This window comes from Equus asinus, chromosome 14 (assembly GCF_041296235.1).
Source record: "Equus asinus isolate D_3611 breed Donkey chromosome 14, EquAss-T2T_v2, whole genome shotgun sequence".
In the NCBI taxonomy this organism is placed as follows: Eukaryota; Metazoa; Chordata; class Mammalia; order Perissodactyla; family Equidae; genus Equus; species Equus asinus.
In genome coordinates, this window is record NC_091803.1 from 4,699,951 (window position 1) to 4,712,979 (window position 13,029).

At 52.8% G+C, this 13,029-nt stretch overlaps 2 protein-coding genes across 7 annotated transcripts in view; one reads left to right on the forward strand and one right to left on the reverse strand.

Annotated features, from left to right (window-relative positions):
• Positions 1–549: 549 nt before the first annotated feature.
• LOC106840534 (speedy protein E4-like) lies at positions 550–6,414 on the reverse strand. Its single transcript, XM_014856045.3, has 7 exons — positions 6,327–6,414; positions 5,579–5,797; positions 4,693–4,751; positions 4,113–4,198; positions 2,451–2,619; positions 2,190–2,280; positions 550–557 (listed from the first exon to the last, which is right to left on the reverse strand). Exons 1-7 carry the CDS (start codon positions 6,412–6,414, stop codon positions 550–552), a joined length of 720 nt encoding a protein of 239 aa, XP_014711531.2.
• A 3,984-nt stretch (positions 6,415–10,398) lies between these two features.
• The window catches only part of ZNF12 (zinc finger protein 12), a 31,445-nt gene continuing 28,814 nt past the window's right edge, over positions 10,399–13,029 (forward strand). For 4 of the 6 annotated variants that reach the window (XM_070484161.1, XM_070484157.1, XM_070484160.1 and 1 more), the window contains exons 1-2: positions 10,683–10,837; positions 11,837–11,901. In XM_070484161.1, coding sequence (XP_070340262.1) covers positions 10,819–10,837; positions 11,837–11,901 — 84 coding nt within the window. In that variant the 5' untranslated portion in view covers positions 10,683–10,818. Of the gene's footprint in view, positions 10,838–11,836; positions 11,902–13,029 lie in introns of all 6 variants that reach the window. The other 2 variants (XM_014856033.3, XM_070484162.1) reach the window with 2 other exon arrangements.

Genomic DNA, 13,029 nt, shown 5'->3' on the forward strand with positions numbered 1-13,029 from the left:
CTCATTACCAAACTTTGCATGTTTTCAAAACCATGACTATTTCAAAACTATTTACAATAAAAATATCAATTATAAAAATCAATATAGTAATCCTATGGGCAACATTTTAAAAATAAACCAATGAAATTTCTGGCATATGTGAAGTTATCCATCCCAATCCTTGGCTCTAATTTGATATTTTTAAAATAATTCCCTCCTATCTGGAACCCCTACACTCCGCCTTCAGATGGTTCTAGACTGTGGAAACCACGTGTGTAACAACCAGGCCTCCAGCTTCTCCCTCGGGGGACGGTTGAGTTCAACAGTCTGAGGATGTGGCAGTGCCTTAGGAAGGGGTGGACGCTGAGAAGACCGTGGTTCCTTCTTGTCCCTCCCTGGACTCCTGGCTGTGCCCCCAGCTCCTAGGAGTACGACACGAGAACCGTTCGGCTCATTCTCAGGTTCTGGGTTCTTCTAGACTATGTGCACAATTGGCTCCTCTCTTCCTTCCTCATGTCTGTCATTGGTGTCTGGGATGACTTCCTGCTCACAACCCGCGTCTCCCCGGCCTCAGTGACCTGGAAGTAAGAGAAAGAGAGGAGGTCAGATTGTGAAGAGGCAACTCCCCACATACGAGGATGGTTCACATTCCCAGTCAACTCTAACCAGAGTTTAAACAAACTGATAAATCCCACTGTGTCTCTGATCTCCATTCCAAACCCCAATCCTGAGCCATCATTTTCAAGTGTGATTCTTGGACTTTGGTGACCCTGATGCCAAGAATTACTTAATACGCCTAAGGGCAGGCCCAGCGATCGGCTTTATACACAGGACTCTGGGGGATGCTGCTCAGGGAGTGGCGCCCACGTGGAGGAGATGCTGCTTTAGGCTTACCTTGCACCTCGTCCTTTGTGCTGCTTAAAATCTGGACTTCCAACCACACTACGAACATCACTAACCTGTCAGCATCAGGAACCATGAGACCAGATCCCTGAGGATGAAGGCCTGGTCCCTAATGCTAACCCTGGATCCCAATGTTTAACCATGACACTTAGCCCTAATCTTGGCTGCTGCTATGGTCTGAATGCTTGTGTCCCCCAGATTCACACGCAGAAATCCTAACCTCTAAGGCCGTGGTGTAGGGAGATGGGGCCTTTGGGAGGTGATTCAGTCATGGGGTGGAGCCCTCATGAATGGGATCAGTGCCCCTGTAAAGGAGACCCCAGAGAGCTGGCTGGCCCGTTCGACCAGGTGAGGACACAGCAAAAGTAGGCAGTCGGCCACCCAGAAGACGGTCTCTACCAGAACCTGACCACGCTGCTCCTCTGGGCTCCCAATTCCAGCCTCTAGAACTGCGAGAAGTCAATGCTGGTCATCAGCCACACAGCCTGCGGTACTCTGTTAGCAGCCCTACTGGACTAAGACACTAGTTCACAGGTTTAAACCAAATCTTTGCTTCATCCTCTGCCCAAATCTCCCACTCTCGCGTGTTGATTGTCAGCAGCCGAACTGAAGCTAGTTTTCTTAGCCTTTGCTCTTTCCGACACATTCCTTGACCAGAAACTTGCGGGAAAAAGTGCAATGGTGCAAGAGGAGAGGTCGGTCCAGAAGGGGCGAGTCGGGCGAAAGGAGGGGCTCACGGGAGATCTGGCCACAAGCAGTTTGTTTGAAAGTAAATTTGGTTGAAAACATAGCTGGTCGTCATTTATCGTCTATGATTGGCTACGTAGACTGTCCCATCTAATATCCTCTTGTTAAGCATTGACTTTTTGTGAACAAGTTCCTATGGCTGGTATCCCCGAAGGATGACAGGCCAAAAACGAATTAAAAAAAAGAAATTCAAAAACACAATATATGGAAAAAATGGGAAACGTATTCATTTTCATAAAAATCAATGTTTCACTAAAGCTATTATTAAGACCCAACTGCTTTGGGTGCAGTGATTTCAGCCAAATCCAGGCCTCGGTGACAAGCTGGTTCCTGAGGTGTGGCCACGCACGCAGCCCCCGAGGCCGTGCGTGTGTGTGGCTGTCAGTTCGTGGCTGCAGCTGGGTCGGTGTCTGGCGGAGCGCGGCTGCTCGACTGCACGGTGTGTGGAAGGGTGACGTGGGGTGGGGGGCCCCTGACGGTGGGCCCAGCAAGTGGATTCCTCAGGTTTCCTAAACAGACAGGAAACCGTCCTGTCCACACCTGAGAGGACACAGACCTACCTTCCCTCAGGCCTCCATGGTCCCTGGAGCCCTGGGGCAGGAGGGTGCGATCTCGGCCCCACACCCAGAGCTCGGGATCAAAAGCCTGGATCTGGAAAGACAAACAGCCTCCTGAAGAGATGACGACTCTGCAGCTGGACCCCCACCCACCCTTGTCCAGCCTCCAGTTCCTTCTCTTCCCAAGTCCCAACTCCAATCCTCCAGGATCCCCTCTCTCTGCAGTTGGGCCCTGCCCCTCCCCCAGCCCCCAAGCCCACCCACCTCCTCGCACTCTTCCCGGGTGACCCTCATCCTCCAGTCCATGGAACGGACGAACTGTAATCGCAGTTTGTGGAACAAGGGGCGCTCAGCGCGGTTCTTCCCATAGAGGAAGGAAAAGATGGCCTGTTTGGGGGCCTGGTTATCCTCTTCCATGTCGTTGGCCAGGTAGCTGGGGGAGACATCAGGATGCTGCTCAGGAGGAGACCAAGAAGGCCCTCCGCCTGGGGTCAGCTTCCCAGACAGGACGCAGGCTCATCATCTTCACACAGGACCTACAGAACCCTGCCCAGCGTCTCAGAGTGCCACCCAGCCTCCAAAACGCCACTGCTGGGCAGGGACCCGAAGGATGCCTCTCACACTTTGATGATGAAGACAAAACCCAAAACCCCTCTTCCCTTCCCCGGGTGTCTGTGCCCACAGCCGTCTCCTCAGACTGTGAGCACACATGCAGCTCCTGAGGGCGGGAAGGGATGTGGCGCTATTTCTGACTTCATCCCTTCCCGCCAAGTGACTGACACAGGCCTTGGTTCCTATTGATGCATTAATTCAACAGCACATCTTGACTGTCTCTTTCTGTCACCTCGTATTCCCTGGCATGCAGGAAACACTTGATATGGTTTTGTTAAATGAATGATTGAATGGATGGATGAGTGAGTAAATGCTTTATCTCATAGCCAAATGCAATACTGATCACCTCTTAGACACAACATACCTTAAACTTTTACAAAATGAGAAGAGTTGTGCTGAGTGCTTTGAGAATGCACTGAGGTTTTGACAGGACCTGCCGTCAACAGGTGTCTAGTCTAATGGGCTAAAGAAGGGGAGCGGAGAGAGAAGAAATAACTATAATCCAAGAGACCGCATTATAATTAAAGTGCTACCGGGAGGCAGAAGTCAGGGAGGGCCAGGAAGTTGTCAGGAAGGTTCCGATGTTTGAACCGACTCTAAGGAGAAGCATTTTCTCCAGATAAATACGCGAGAGGGGCAGCTAGACGGAAAGCACCATACGGAAGCAGAGGGAAGGGTGTTTGGAGGGAGCAATGGACCAGAGGGATGAAATATCAGGAGGGAGCGGGTTTGATGGAGACACTAGAGAGGGTTGCATTCAAACGGAGGACTCTGGCCTTGATTTATGAGGCACTGAGGCCAGGGAACGGTGAAGGAGGGTGTGGAGGTGCTAGACCTGTGTTTGGAAGGATATTCAGGCAGATAAAGCCCACTGGCCTGGGAGGAGAATGTAGGAAACATCTGCATTTTATGATAGATCTGTGTGAGGTCACGAGGACCTGAACTGCGGCCTCGGTCCTGGGAATCCAGAGGAGGGGGACAGTGACACTTGGTGTTGATCTGGGAGGACAGAGGGGATCAGAAAGGGCACCTTCGATGGCCTGTTTGCTTGGGGGCAGGAAGCTGTCAGCTCTTCCTTTCCCTACTTTTAGGATGTTTGCTGTTTTCTGTTGTTTGATCTTTTAACTGACCTTTGCATTATTTGTTTTTGCAAAGAACAGCATGAAAAAACACTATACAGTAACCCTGTCATTTCTATGCAGAGAGGAAAGTGGACAAATAAGTTCAAGCAGAGGAGAGGGCAGGGTCCCACTTCTCTCCTCCACCCTCCCAGGGGGCAGAACATTGACTGAAGGGAGCAGGGGAAATACTCACAGAGCGATGAAGAAATGAATCCGCCGGTACTGCCAGGAGAAGAGGCCAGCCCGGCTGAAATAAGCTATGACCATGGACAGCAGATACTGATGGAAACAGGAGGGGAAAAAATCACCAAGGATGTCCCACCCTGGAGGGGGAGGAACAGCGGGATAAGGGGGCGGGAACTGGGGCAGGTGTTGCTGCTGCTCAGAGAGGAGACCCCCGTGTTGAGTGAGCCTGCGCATTTGGGGAGGGGCAGGGGGCGTCAGAGGCTTGGAGTTTCAGATGCTCCCAGGACTGCGGGCTCTGCTCATTTGAGGGTCTGTGTTGAGGACGGCCCGCACAGGAGAGCCTTTCATAAGCTGGAGCAAAAGGGAGACCCAGGAGCTGAGAGGAGAGAGGACTTAAGGTGGCAACAATGAAAGGGGCTCGCCTCCCGCTCAGGTCCCGGAGGATCTGCAAGAGACCACGAGGCTCCCGACGGGACCTGGGACAGGCGTCCGGGTGGAGAGGGAAGTGACCTGTGGCATCTGAGAGTGCTCCCGTGCCCCAGGAGAGATGCTGGAGCAGGAGTCCATCTGAGCGGAAAACACCGTACCTTGTCAGATACCAACAGATCTCGGTCCCAGGCCAGGAATCTTTTAACGACAGGATCCTCTGAGAAGAGAGGGCACATGTTAGGGTGACAACCGCAACAGGGCTGCTTTGGGAGCATTCCAGAGTAAGGAGGACCAGGCCTCCCTGGGAGAAGTGTTTGCATTGTGGCCAAGGGTGAGGCTGATGGGAAAAGGGGAGAGAAGACCATTCAAGAAAGATGGTGCCCCCCTTGCCTGAGGCGGCTGAGTGAGAGGTAGGTGTCTGTCGCATGTCTGCGTGGCTCAGATCTGACATAAACAGTGATGCTCCCTCACCATGCATGAGTGTACACTGCAGGGGCCGCAAAGTCACTCAGTCACTTTCTCAACTGACAGCCACATCAGAGTGCAGAGGGAGGCTTGCCATCCCCCTTAGACATATTCAAAGGCCAGCAAGAGTGAAGACGTCTCAGAGGGACAGTCAAAACCAAGCTCTTATCCCAAGTGCACACTCTTCCCAAGTCTAGCCCAACCCTCTGTGACGCCTAAGTGTCCCCAGCGAGTGATCGTTACTCAGTGCTCCAAGAAGGAGAGCACAGCACCTGGCAGGGATTTTTTTTTCCAGTGGAAATGGGTAGTCATTGGAAGTTTCTTCTCTTTTTAAAAAAAGGATAGGATTGGGCCGGCCCTGCAGTGTTTTGGTCAAGTTCGCGCATTCCACTTTCACTGCGCAGGTTTCATGGTGCTGGATCCTGGGTGCAAACCCATGTGCAACTCATCAAGCCATGCTGTGGCAGCGACCCACAAACCAAATAGAGGAAGATTGCACAGATGTTAGCTGAGTGACAGGCTTCCTAACCGAAAAAAAAAAAGAATAGGATGGAGGCTGCTGTCGGGGGCTCTTCCTACCGAGCAGTGTGTTGAAGACCTCGTGGTGTTCAGGCAGCACGGTGGACACCCGCTGTCTCTTGAGCTTCATCCTGAGTCCACACAGCCACTCCACCACCCAGCTGTCCTCAGCCTTGGCGGCTGTCTCCTCCTCCGTCTCCTCCTGGAGAGACTCCGACCACTCCCTCTTCCTCTTCAGGCCCGAGGACTCAGGCAGGGGCCTGGGATCTACCCAGCGGGCTGAGGAAAGAGACCAGGCCAACACTTAAAGCTTCTGTCTTTGGAATTCAGCCATTGGTCACCCAAGCGTCAGCCACCCCGAAAACCAAACCTCCTCTCCATTCTCTGCAGCCTCGTAGACTATTGGCCTTCTCCCAATCCATCTCTCCATCTTGCTCCTCGATGACATCCATCTGCTCCCATTCGCCTGGTCTTTGTTCCCCCGCCCTGTGCTCTAAACTCCTCCGCATTATAGAGAATGTTCTCATTTGGAAAAGAACACAAAAGGAAGCCTCCACTTGTTTCCTCTCTTCCCCTTTCTCATCCTTGGATCTCAGCTCCTAACCCTCCTCCCTTGCTTCCCAGGTTCTCTTCCTTCCACGTGGATATCCTGGTCCCCCGCTCCTGTGTGCTCCTTCTCCAATCCCCGGCTTTCGGCATCTGTCCTTCTCGCACACACACCCTGCTCAGCTACTCCTTCCTGACTTCTGTTCCTTCTCCTCCTTACTGGTCGACCCTCTCAGACCCCTTCTCACTCCAGCTTCCTCACCTGATGGTCCTGGGCTTTCTTCATTCACTATCACCTCCAGGGGGTACCCTGACGTGCTAGGCTGGGGACTCGGTGGACGGCTGGTCATGATTTCTCTCAAACTCTTTCTTCCCTGCCACGAAAGCTACACCCTAGTCTGCCCAAAATCCTCCTCTGGATTCTGGCTGAATATAAGCCCGTTATCCCTTCTCCAAGCTGTGGAGAAGCTAGGAGCGGAGAAAAGCTCTGAGAAGATGCTGTTGGCCACCTCCGCTGTCAAGCACCACGGAGTTTGGTCCTTCCAATCAGGAAGGCCGGAAGCCTCTGATGTCATAGTCATTCCAACCTGGCAACCAGTTTGAAGGAAAATGCGAGTAACTGCCAAACCAATGTGTGCACTTCTCCTGGAGATCAGGGGTAAGCGAGAACTCCTGCCACTGACCCCACCTCTGACCATCCTCCTCAGCCATCCTCCAGGGGTCCGGATGCCTCGTCATCCCTCCCCAGCAGATGCCCTGTTCTCTCCATTCTAGACTGGAGACACGTTGGACTCTCTCCCTCCTTCCTGATCCTATTTCAGAGCATAGTCTGTGGGGGAGGGAGGAGAGTGAGGAGGACACTGAGGGGAAGCGGAAATGGGAAGACCTTACAAGAGTGAAATAAGTATGTAAAAACCATCCCAGGTACATTGACTTCTGGATTAAGAAGTTACTCAAACACTCAATTTGGCCAAGCTCTTCTGCTCCGTGTTTCCTGACACTCTGCTCAGGATTCTGTGCTGGGGACACACAGCCTCTACCCTCAGGCATCTTTGAGTCAAGGGACATTTTGAGCACCTAAGACCATGGAAAACCGTGCATGTGCTCACACACACACATATACCCTGACACTTCACATGGTGTCTCCAATCTCAAGGAGTCTGTGGATTGCCTAAAGTCTGCCCCTCAATTGCAGTTGAGAAACTCTAATCTACGGAACAAATTTTTAACTATGTGTATCACTCTTGACCCAGAAATTTCACTACCATTTGTGTATCCTATGAATAAAATACCACATGCACAAAAAGGCGACATGGAGGACTCTCCAATTCAAGACAGAATATGATGTTTCTGTGAAGATGGGGAGCACATGCAAGTACAAAGTGCAGGAAATAGCCACCTTGTCTAGATAGGTCACATCTAGGCAGCGCCCATCTTAAGACATTGTTAAGACATCTTAAGACATTAGTACGTTGTTCAAAAGTGGACTAAAGAGCCCACATTGGGTGTGACATGTTTGGGGGAAACTCCTCCTGTGGAGCGGTTTCACCACAGTGGCTGTAGCGACAGGGCAGAAATATCAGCAGAGTGAAGCAGAAGTGCTGTACAAACACCGTCCTTTCCACGTGAGGGTCACATGGAGAAATTCAAATACAGATGCCTGGACCCAGCCCCATAGATTCTAACAGAACTGAGGTGGGGCCTGATTTAACTTTCTCATGGACGCACACTCGGATTTGCAAATCTCCGGGTTGGATGTGCCATCCTGGTCAGGGCAATGGGGATCCTAAAGAAAGCAACGTCACTGCTGAGTGAAATAAACAGGAGGGAGGTCAGCTATGATCTGGGCCTCACGTGGCAGGGCTGTGGCCAGGCTGAGTCCATGCTGAGCGGGCCTTCTGAACCAGCCTCCAATCCTCCTGCCAACTGGCGCACGACAACCCATCCAGCAGCCTCGGTGCTGATGTGGACAAGGAGACCTGCGATCAGAGTTTGTCCTGAGCACCCACCCAATGGTGCATGTGCCCGTGAAGAAACTGCCCTCTCCTCCAGGAAGCTCACCCCTTGCCAGGGGCTGCCCATCTGCCCGTTCTGTCATCCTCCAGGGAACAGTGGTCACTGTACCTCCCCTTCTGTGACCTGAAAGACCTAGAAAAACCCCTGGGAGAATGACAGCGACTGCTAAATCACAGAAGAGAACTCCGTGACGGGGACATGGAGGAGAGGTGCTAGCTGTTGCCCTCGAAGGTCTGGTGTCTGAAGCTAATTATTACGGGCAAATCTTGCTCGTTAACTTTTATACCCCCCTCCCTCATGGCTGAGGTATTCTTGGTGGATCCCCAAAGAAGGTTCGCTGGACTCTGGGATTCATCGCCCATCTGCCAAGTCTTACAAAAAGTTGTCTAAACATCAGTGTGCCCATTTATGTTAGAAAAAGTCTTTTGAAATAAAGATTTGTCATTCATAAGACACTTCGGGAGCACTGTCTCATTTTCTTTGTTGAGGTGGGAAACTGGGTTCGAGTATTTGATTTTTAGACATGACGGTATTCAGTAGTACAAGTGAGCAGCGGAGGCGGGGGACCCAGGCTGACGGGCCCTCCGTTCAACTTCACCGTGGCCCTTCCAAGCTGCTCAGAGAAGCCGCCATCCTTCACCTGGTGAAAATGGAAAAGGATGTGGGGAAATGGTCCCTGGATGTTTTCCTGGCTCAGGCCCGGAGGAAGTGTGGTTCGCTTGCTCCCATTGCAGCATTGCCTCTGTGAGAACTGAGGCACAGGCCACGCTTGATAGCAGCAAAGCCGGGAAAGACCCTTCCTGGCCACGCAGCCCCTTCCCAGAGCAACTTGGGAGGCGCACCCGTTTGTGCAGCATTCGGGATTTGTCTAATGCTGCAGGTCAGCTGGAGAAATCAGGAATGGGTGATGGGCCCATTCATCTAGGTGAATCAGTTGAATTTTTTTTTAAGAGCATTTTGTAGAAAACTTGTACTATAAATACTTCCTCTGTCAGTTGCATATGTATCTAAATCTTTGAAAAGCTAAGTAAGACTCTCCCCAGCATTACAACCCAGGGATGTTTTTTAAGGGCCTGATAAGAGCTCTCTCTTTAAAATGTAAACCTCAGGGAAGATAATGTCCCTATCTTTGTCACCATGGGCCTTTGGGCTAGATGTTAGGCATCTCGCTCTGAGCTATAACTCCCTGCTTGTCATAGAGACAGAAGTTTTCTTTTTCCTTTGGGTACAGGTGGACGGCCACCCTGGCTACCAGGTGAATTGAGGATGAACTATGAAAGAGTGCACAGCAAATGGGGCTGTCTAGTCCCCTTACAGAAGGCAAGTTACCGTCCATCTTGAGAACATGTACTTACTGGATTATCTGTGTTGAGCTGGATAAAAAATGAGGTCCTTTTCTCTCTTTGCAGTCTCACTAGTGGTCCCCGTGCTAATGCGTAACAGTGTCTTGACTTAATGGTCATTCAACAACAAAACTGTTCCTCATTTCTACATTTCTGGAGAGGATCTGGGTTGGCAGGAGATTTTAGTTTTAATCCCAACCCCAGCTTTTAAGAAACAATTGGTCAAGGACACGGTCAAATTAATTCACCAAAATAATAACGGTAATCATGGTCCTTCTGATCCCATGTTTGAACAACGACACTGTTCCCTACCACAAACTGCATCCTCTTTGAGAGGTAAGATCCCAGGTATTTGTTTTATTTTGTGGTTTGTGTTTCCTTTCTGACTTTCCTACACTTTGTATGCATTAGGTGTCTAATCGACTAGAGCTACAATGTCTGTATTCTTGTTCTTCCTTGGAGAAACTATACGCCCACGGGTGATAGTAATTCACGTCACGGCGGGGCATAAACTGGACGCTAGTCTTTCATCGAAACTTCTCCAGGTATTTCAGTTAAGGGGACATGATCCACCCTTTCCTTCCCCTCTGCTGGTGGTGGGGGAGTCTCAGTTCTAACCCAAAAGATCTCAGCGCAGGGAAAAGATCAGGGATCCAGGCCACAATCGCACCGCCTCCTAGTTGAGGCGACACCTTTCCTTGAGCCCTAACAGCAGTGAAGATAAAGGGGAAATTGAGTGCCTGGTCTTAGCGGCCAATTCTCAAAATATGGCTCGATGATGTACAGAGTTTTAAGACGTTCCCTAAACGTGTCGGCGCGTAGACTCACGGGAAAGAGAGTCCTGGTGTGTGTCTGGCTCCCTGGAGCGGGCCCTGGCTGGCGCACTTCCGGCATCGTGCTGCGCATGTGCAGCTGCCCTGTGTGCGTGTCCGCGCACGCGCACTGCCGCCGCGCTGCCCGGGCTTCCTGTTGGTGCCCAGGTCACCGCTCACCCTCCTTCACAGGCTCCGGCGTCGGGCGGCGAGCATTCCGGGCCTGCGGGGTCGGACGCCGTGCGGCCGGCCGGCCCCCAGCGGGCGCGGGTTCTGCGGGCCGGCTGTGGCTCGAGGGGGACCCCCGAGCGCGCCCCGGAGCCCGCGGGCTGGGCCGTGGGGTCGGCGGGCCCCGGTCCCGGTCCGTGTGCACCCCCGGCGGCCCGGGCGAGGCTCGTGGGCCAGGGCGTCCCCGGGAGGCCGATCTGGGCCCGGGAGGGACGGTGGCCCGAAGTGAGTGTGTCCCGTAGGCCCGGAGCCGGCTCCTGCGGGGCAGCGGCCTTGGGAGGCGGAGAGGAGGGGACCCGGGAGAGAAGGCGCCGGAGGAGCAGCCCCCGGCCCGGGGCCTCGGCGGCTGGGGCGGATGAGCGAGTCCCGGCGGGGTAGGTGGCGGGCGTGCGGGCCTCGAGGCGGCCGTGGGTCTCCCCACTGCAGTGAGCGGGGCTGGGGGCCGGGCGCGGGCGGAGGGCGCGAGCGTGTGAGACGGGGAGATGGAGGCCTCCCGGGGGCCGCGTGGCTGCGCGGGGTGGGCGCTGCGCGGGGCCTCGCGAGGTCAAGGTTTCCTGGGGCTGGAGGGCCACGGCCTCGGCTGCGGACGCGCCTTGTCCACTCCTCCCTCCACGTCCAACGCCCCTTCCTGCTCCTCTTAGCCTCTGTTTTTATTCCAAGCGTGTTTCTATCAACCTCCATGAGCACCTTTGTTCTCTGATCTCAGTGATGCTGATCCCGCCTCGGTTCTGTCCTTGTGGGATCACAGCCTGCAGAGCAGGATGAGTCTGCCGGGTTCTGTCCTGCCCCTCGGTTGACAGAGGAGGAGGTTGTGCCTGAGAAGGGAGGTGACTTGTCCAGGGTCAGCGGGTCTGTAGGTGCGATTGCAAACAGGACTCAAACTCCCGTCCCAAGTGCTCTGTCCTCTGTATTATTTTTAAATCAAAGTGAATTTCTTAAAAGGTCCTTCTGAGCAACAGGCTCAAGTTCGTAGAAATAATTTAAAGGCTGAGCCATGCTTGAGTGTGTCTCTTTATCCACAGCATTCTGTCGATCTTGTGCTCCTAAGTAGTTACAAGAGTTAGTAAGAAGATCGATGACGATAACAGAATCCCTTTTTACCTTCTATTTAACGATGGAGGGTTATTCCAATCTGATTTGACGTTTACTTTCTAATGAGAGATGTGTCCTTTCAGTGACCACATGGTCAGGTGGAGTTCACACTGACAGGTGAGGGCTCCCTGCTCATCATTCTGGTCGCTTCTGAAGGTTTAAAGGGACAGTCTCTAGTAGGTGTCTTTCATGAAACTTTCTGGGTGAGGTCTGAGGCAGGAGAGTGCTTCCTGGACAGGCCAGATGGCTCATGACTTCATTGCCTGCGTTTTCCTTCCCAGATCTGCGTCCGCTTTCACAGTCCTCCACGTTTTTCCAAGAGCAGCAGAAAATGAATACACTTCTGGTGAGTTGTTCTGTTTGTGTCTTTCTTCCCTGCTTTGTTTATTGCACACCTTAGGAGATGAACAGTTCAGAGTTCAAAGTGGGAAAGGAGGACCAGGTCAAAGATCTGATGAGAGAGGACACAGCGCAGCATATCAGCAGCGAGCGTTTATCATGGTCACACGTGCAGACAGCGCGATTCTTCCAAGCTCTTGCAGCCAGAGTGAAAGTGCGCCTGCTGTCCCTGACGCTCACTGCAGACAGCGACACGTGCCTCCCGCTACTGACTCATGGTGATCTGCCGAGACGCTTTTGTGTCCTTGTGCGTTTTCCAGATTTCTTGGACAGGCTTGCTCCGTGTGGCCAGCCTTCCTAAGTGACAGCCCTCACCCATTGCTATTGGTCTCCTGCTCGTGCCTTCTGTAAGCCGAGGGCGCGCCGTCCAGGGAGCTCTCTGTGCGTGTGACTTTCCTGGGGAGTAGAATGTTGTTGTCTCATAGAGACATTTTCCCTGCTCAATCCGGGCATGGTATCCAGAGCAATGGCCTTCTTGCCCTTCAGATTGTCTCCCTGGTGTTTCTCTGTTTGGGTTGCACAGTGGCCCATGCAGTGATGTCTCAGGCGGATTCCTGATTGCCTTTCATGTCTTGTCCTGCAGCCCACGGTCTGGGTTCTGCCCCGGCCTCCCCTGGACTGGTTTTGGTAAAGGTCACCTGTGATGTAACAGACACCTGGCAGAGACTTGCCAGTCGTTGCCTTGGAGCCTGTGCTGCCTTTCCCACATGCACAGGCTCCTCACTTGGTTCTGTGACAAACCTCTCCTTGCTCTCTTCCTGGCTGATCCTCTGCCCTCCTCGTGTCTTCTTCCACCCTTGGCTTGCAACTCTCACACCTGTCTGGCCTCCCCCTCCCGTGCTTACCCGCCAGCTCTGACACTTCTCCCGCGAGGACCAGATGCCTCTGTCCGGCCACCTGCCAGCGTCTCCTTGGAGTCTGTCCACAGGACGCCTCAAGTGAATAGATGTGGAAATAATAATTTGCAGCCCCCCACCTGTGCCTTCTCCTCTTGTGCCTATCAGGTTATTGTTCCATCATCCACCCTGTAACCCTGTCCAGAAAAAAGGGATTCATTCTAAACTCCTCTCTCCAC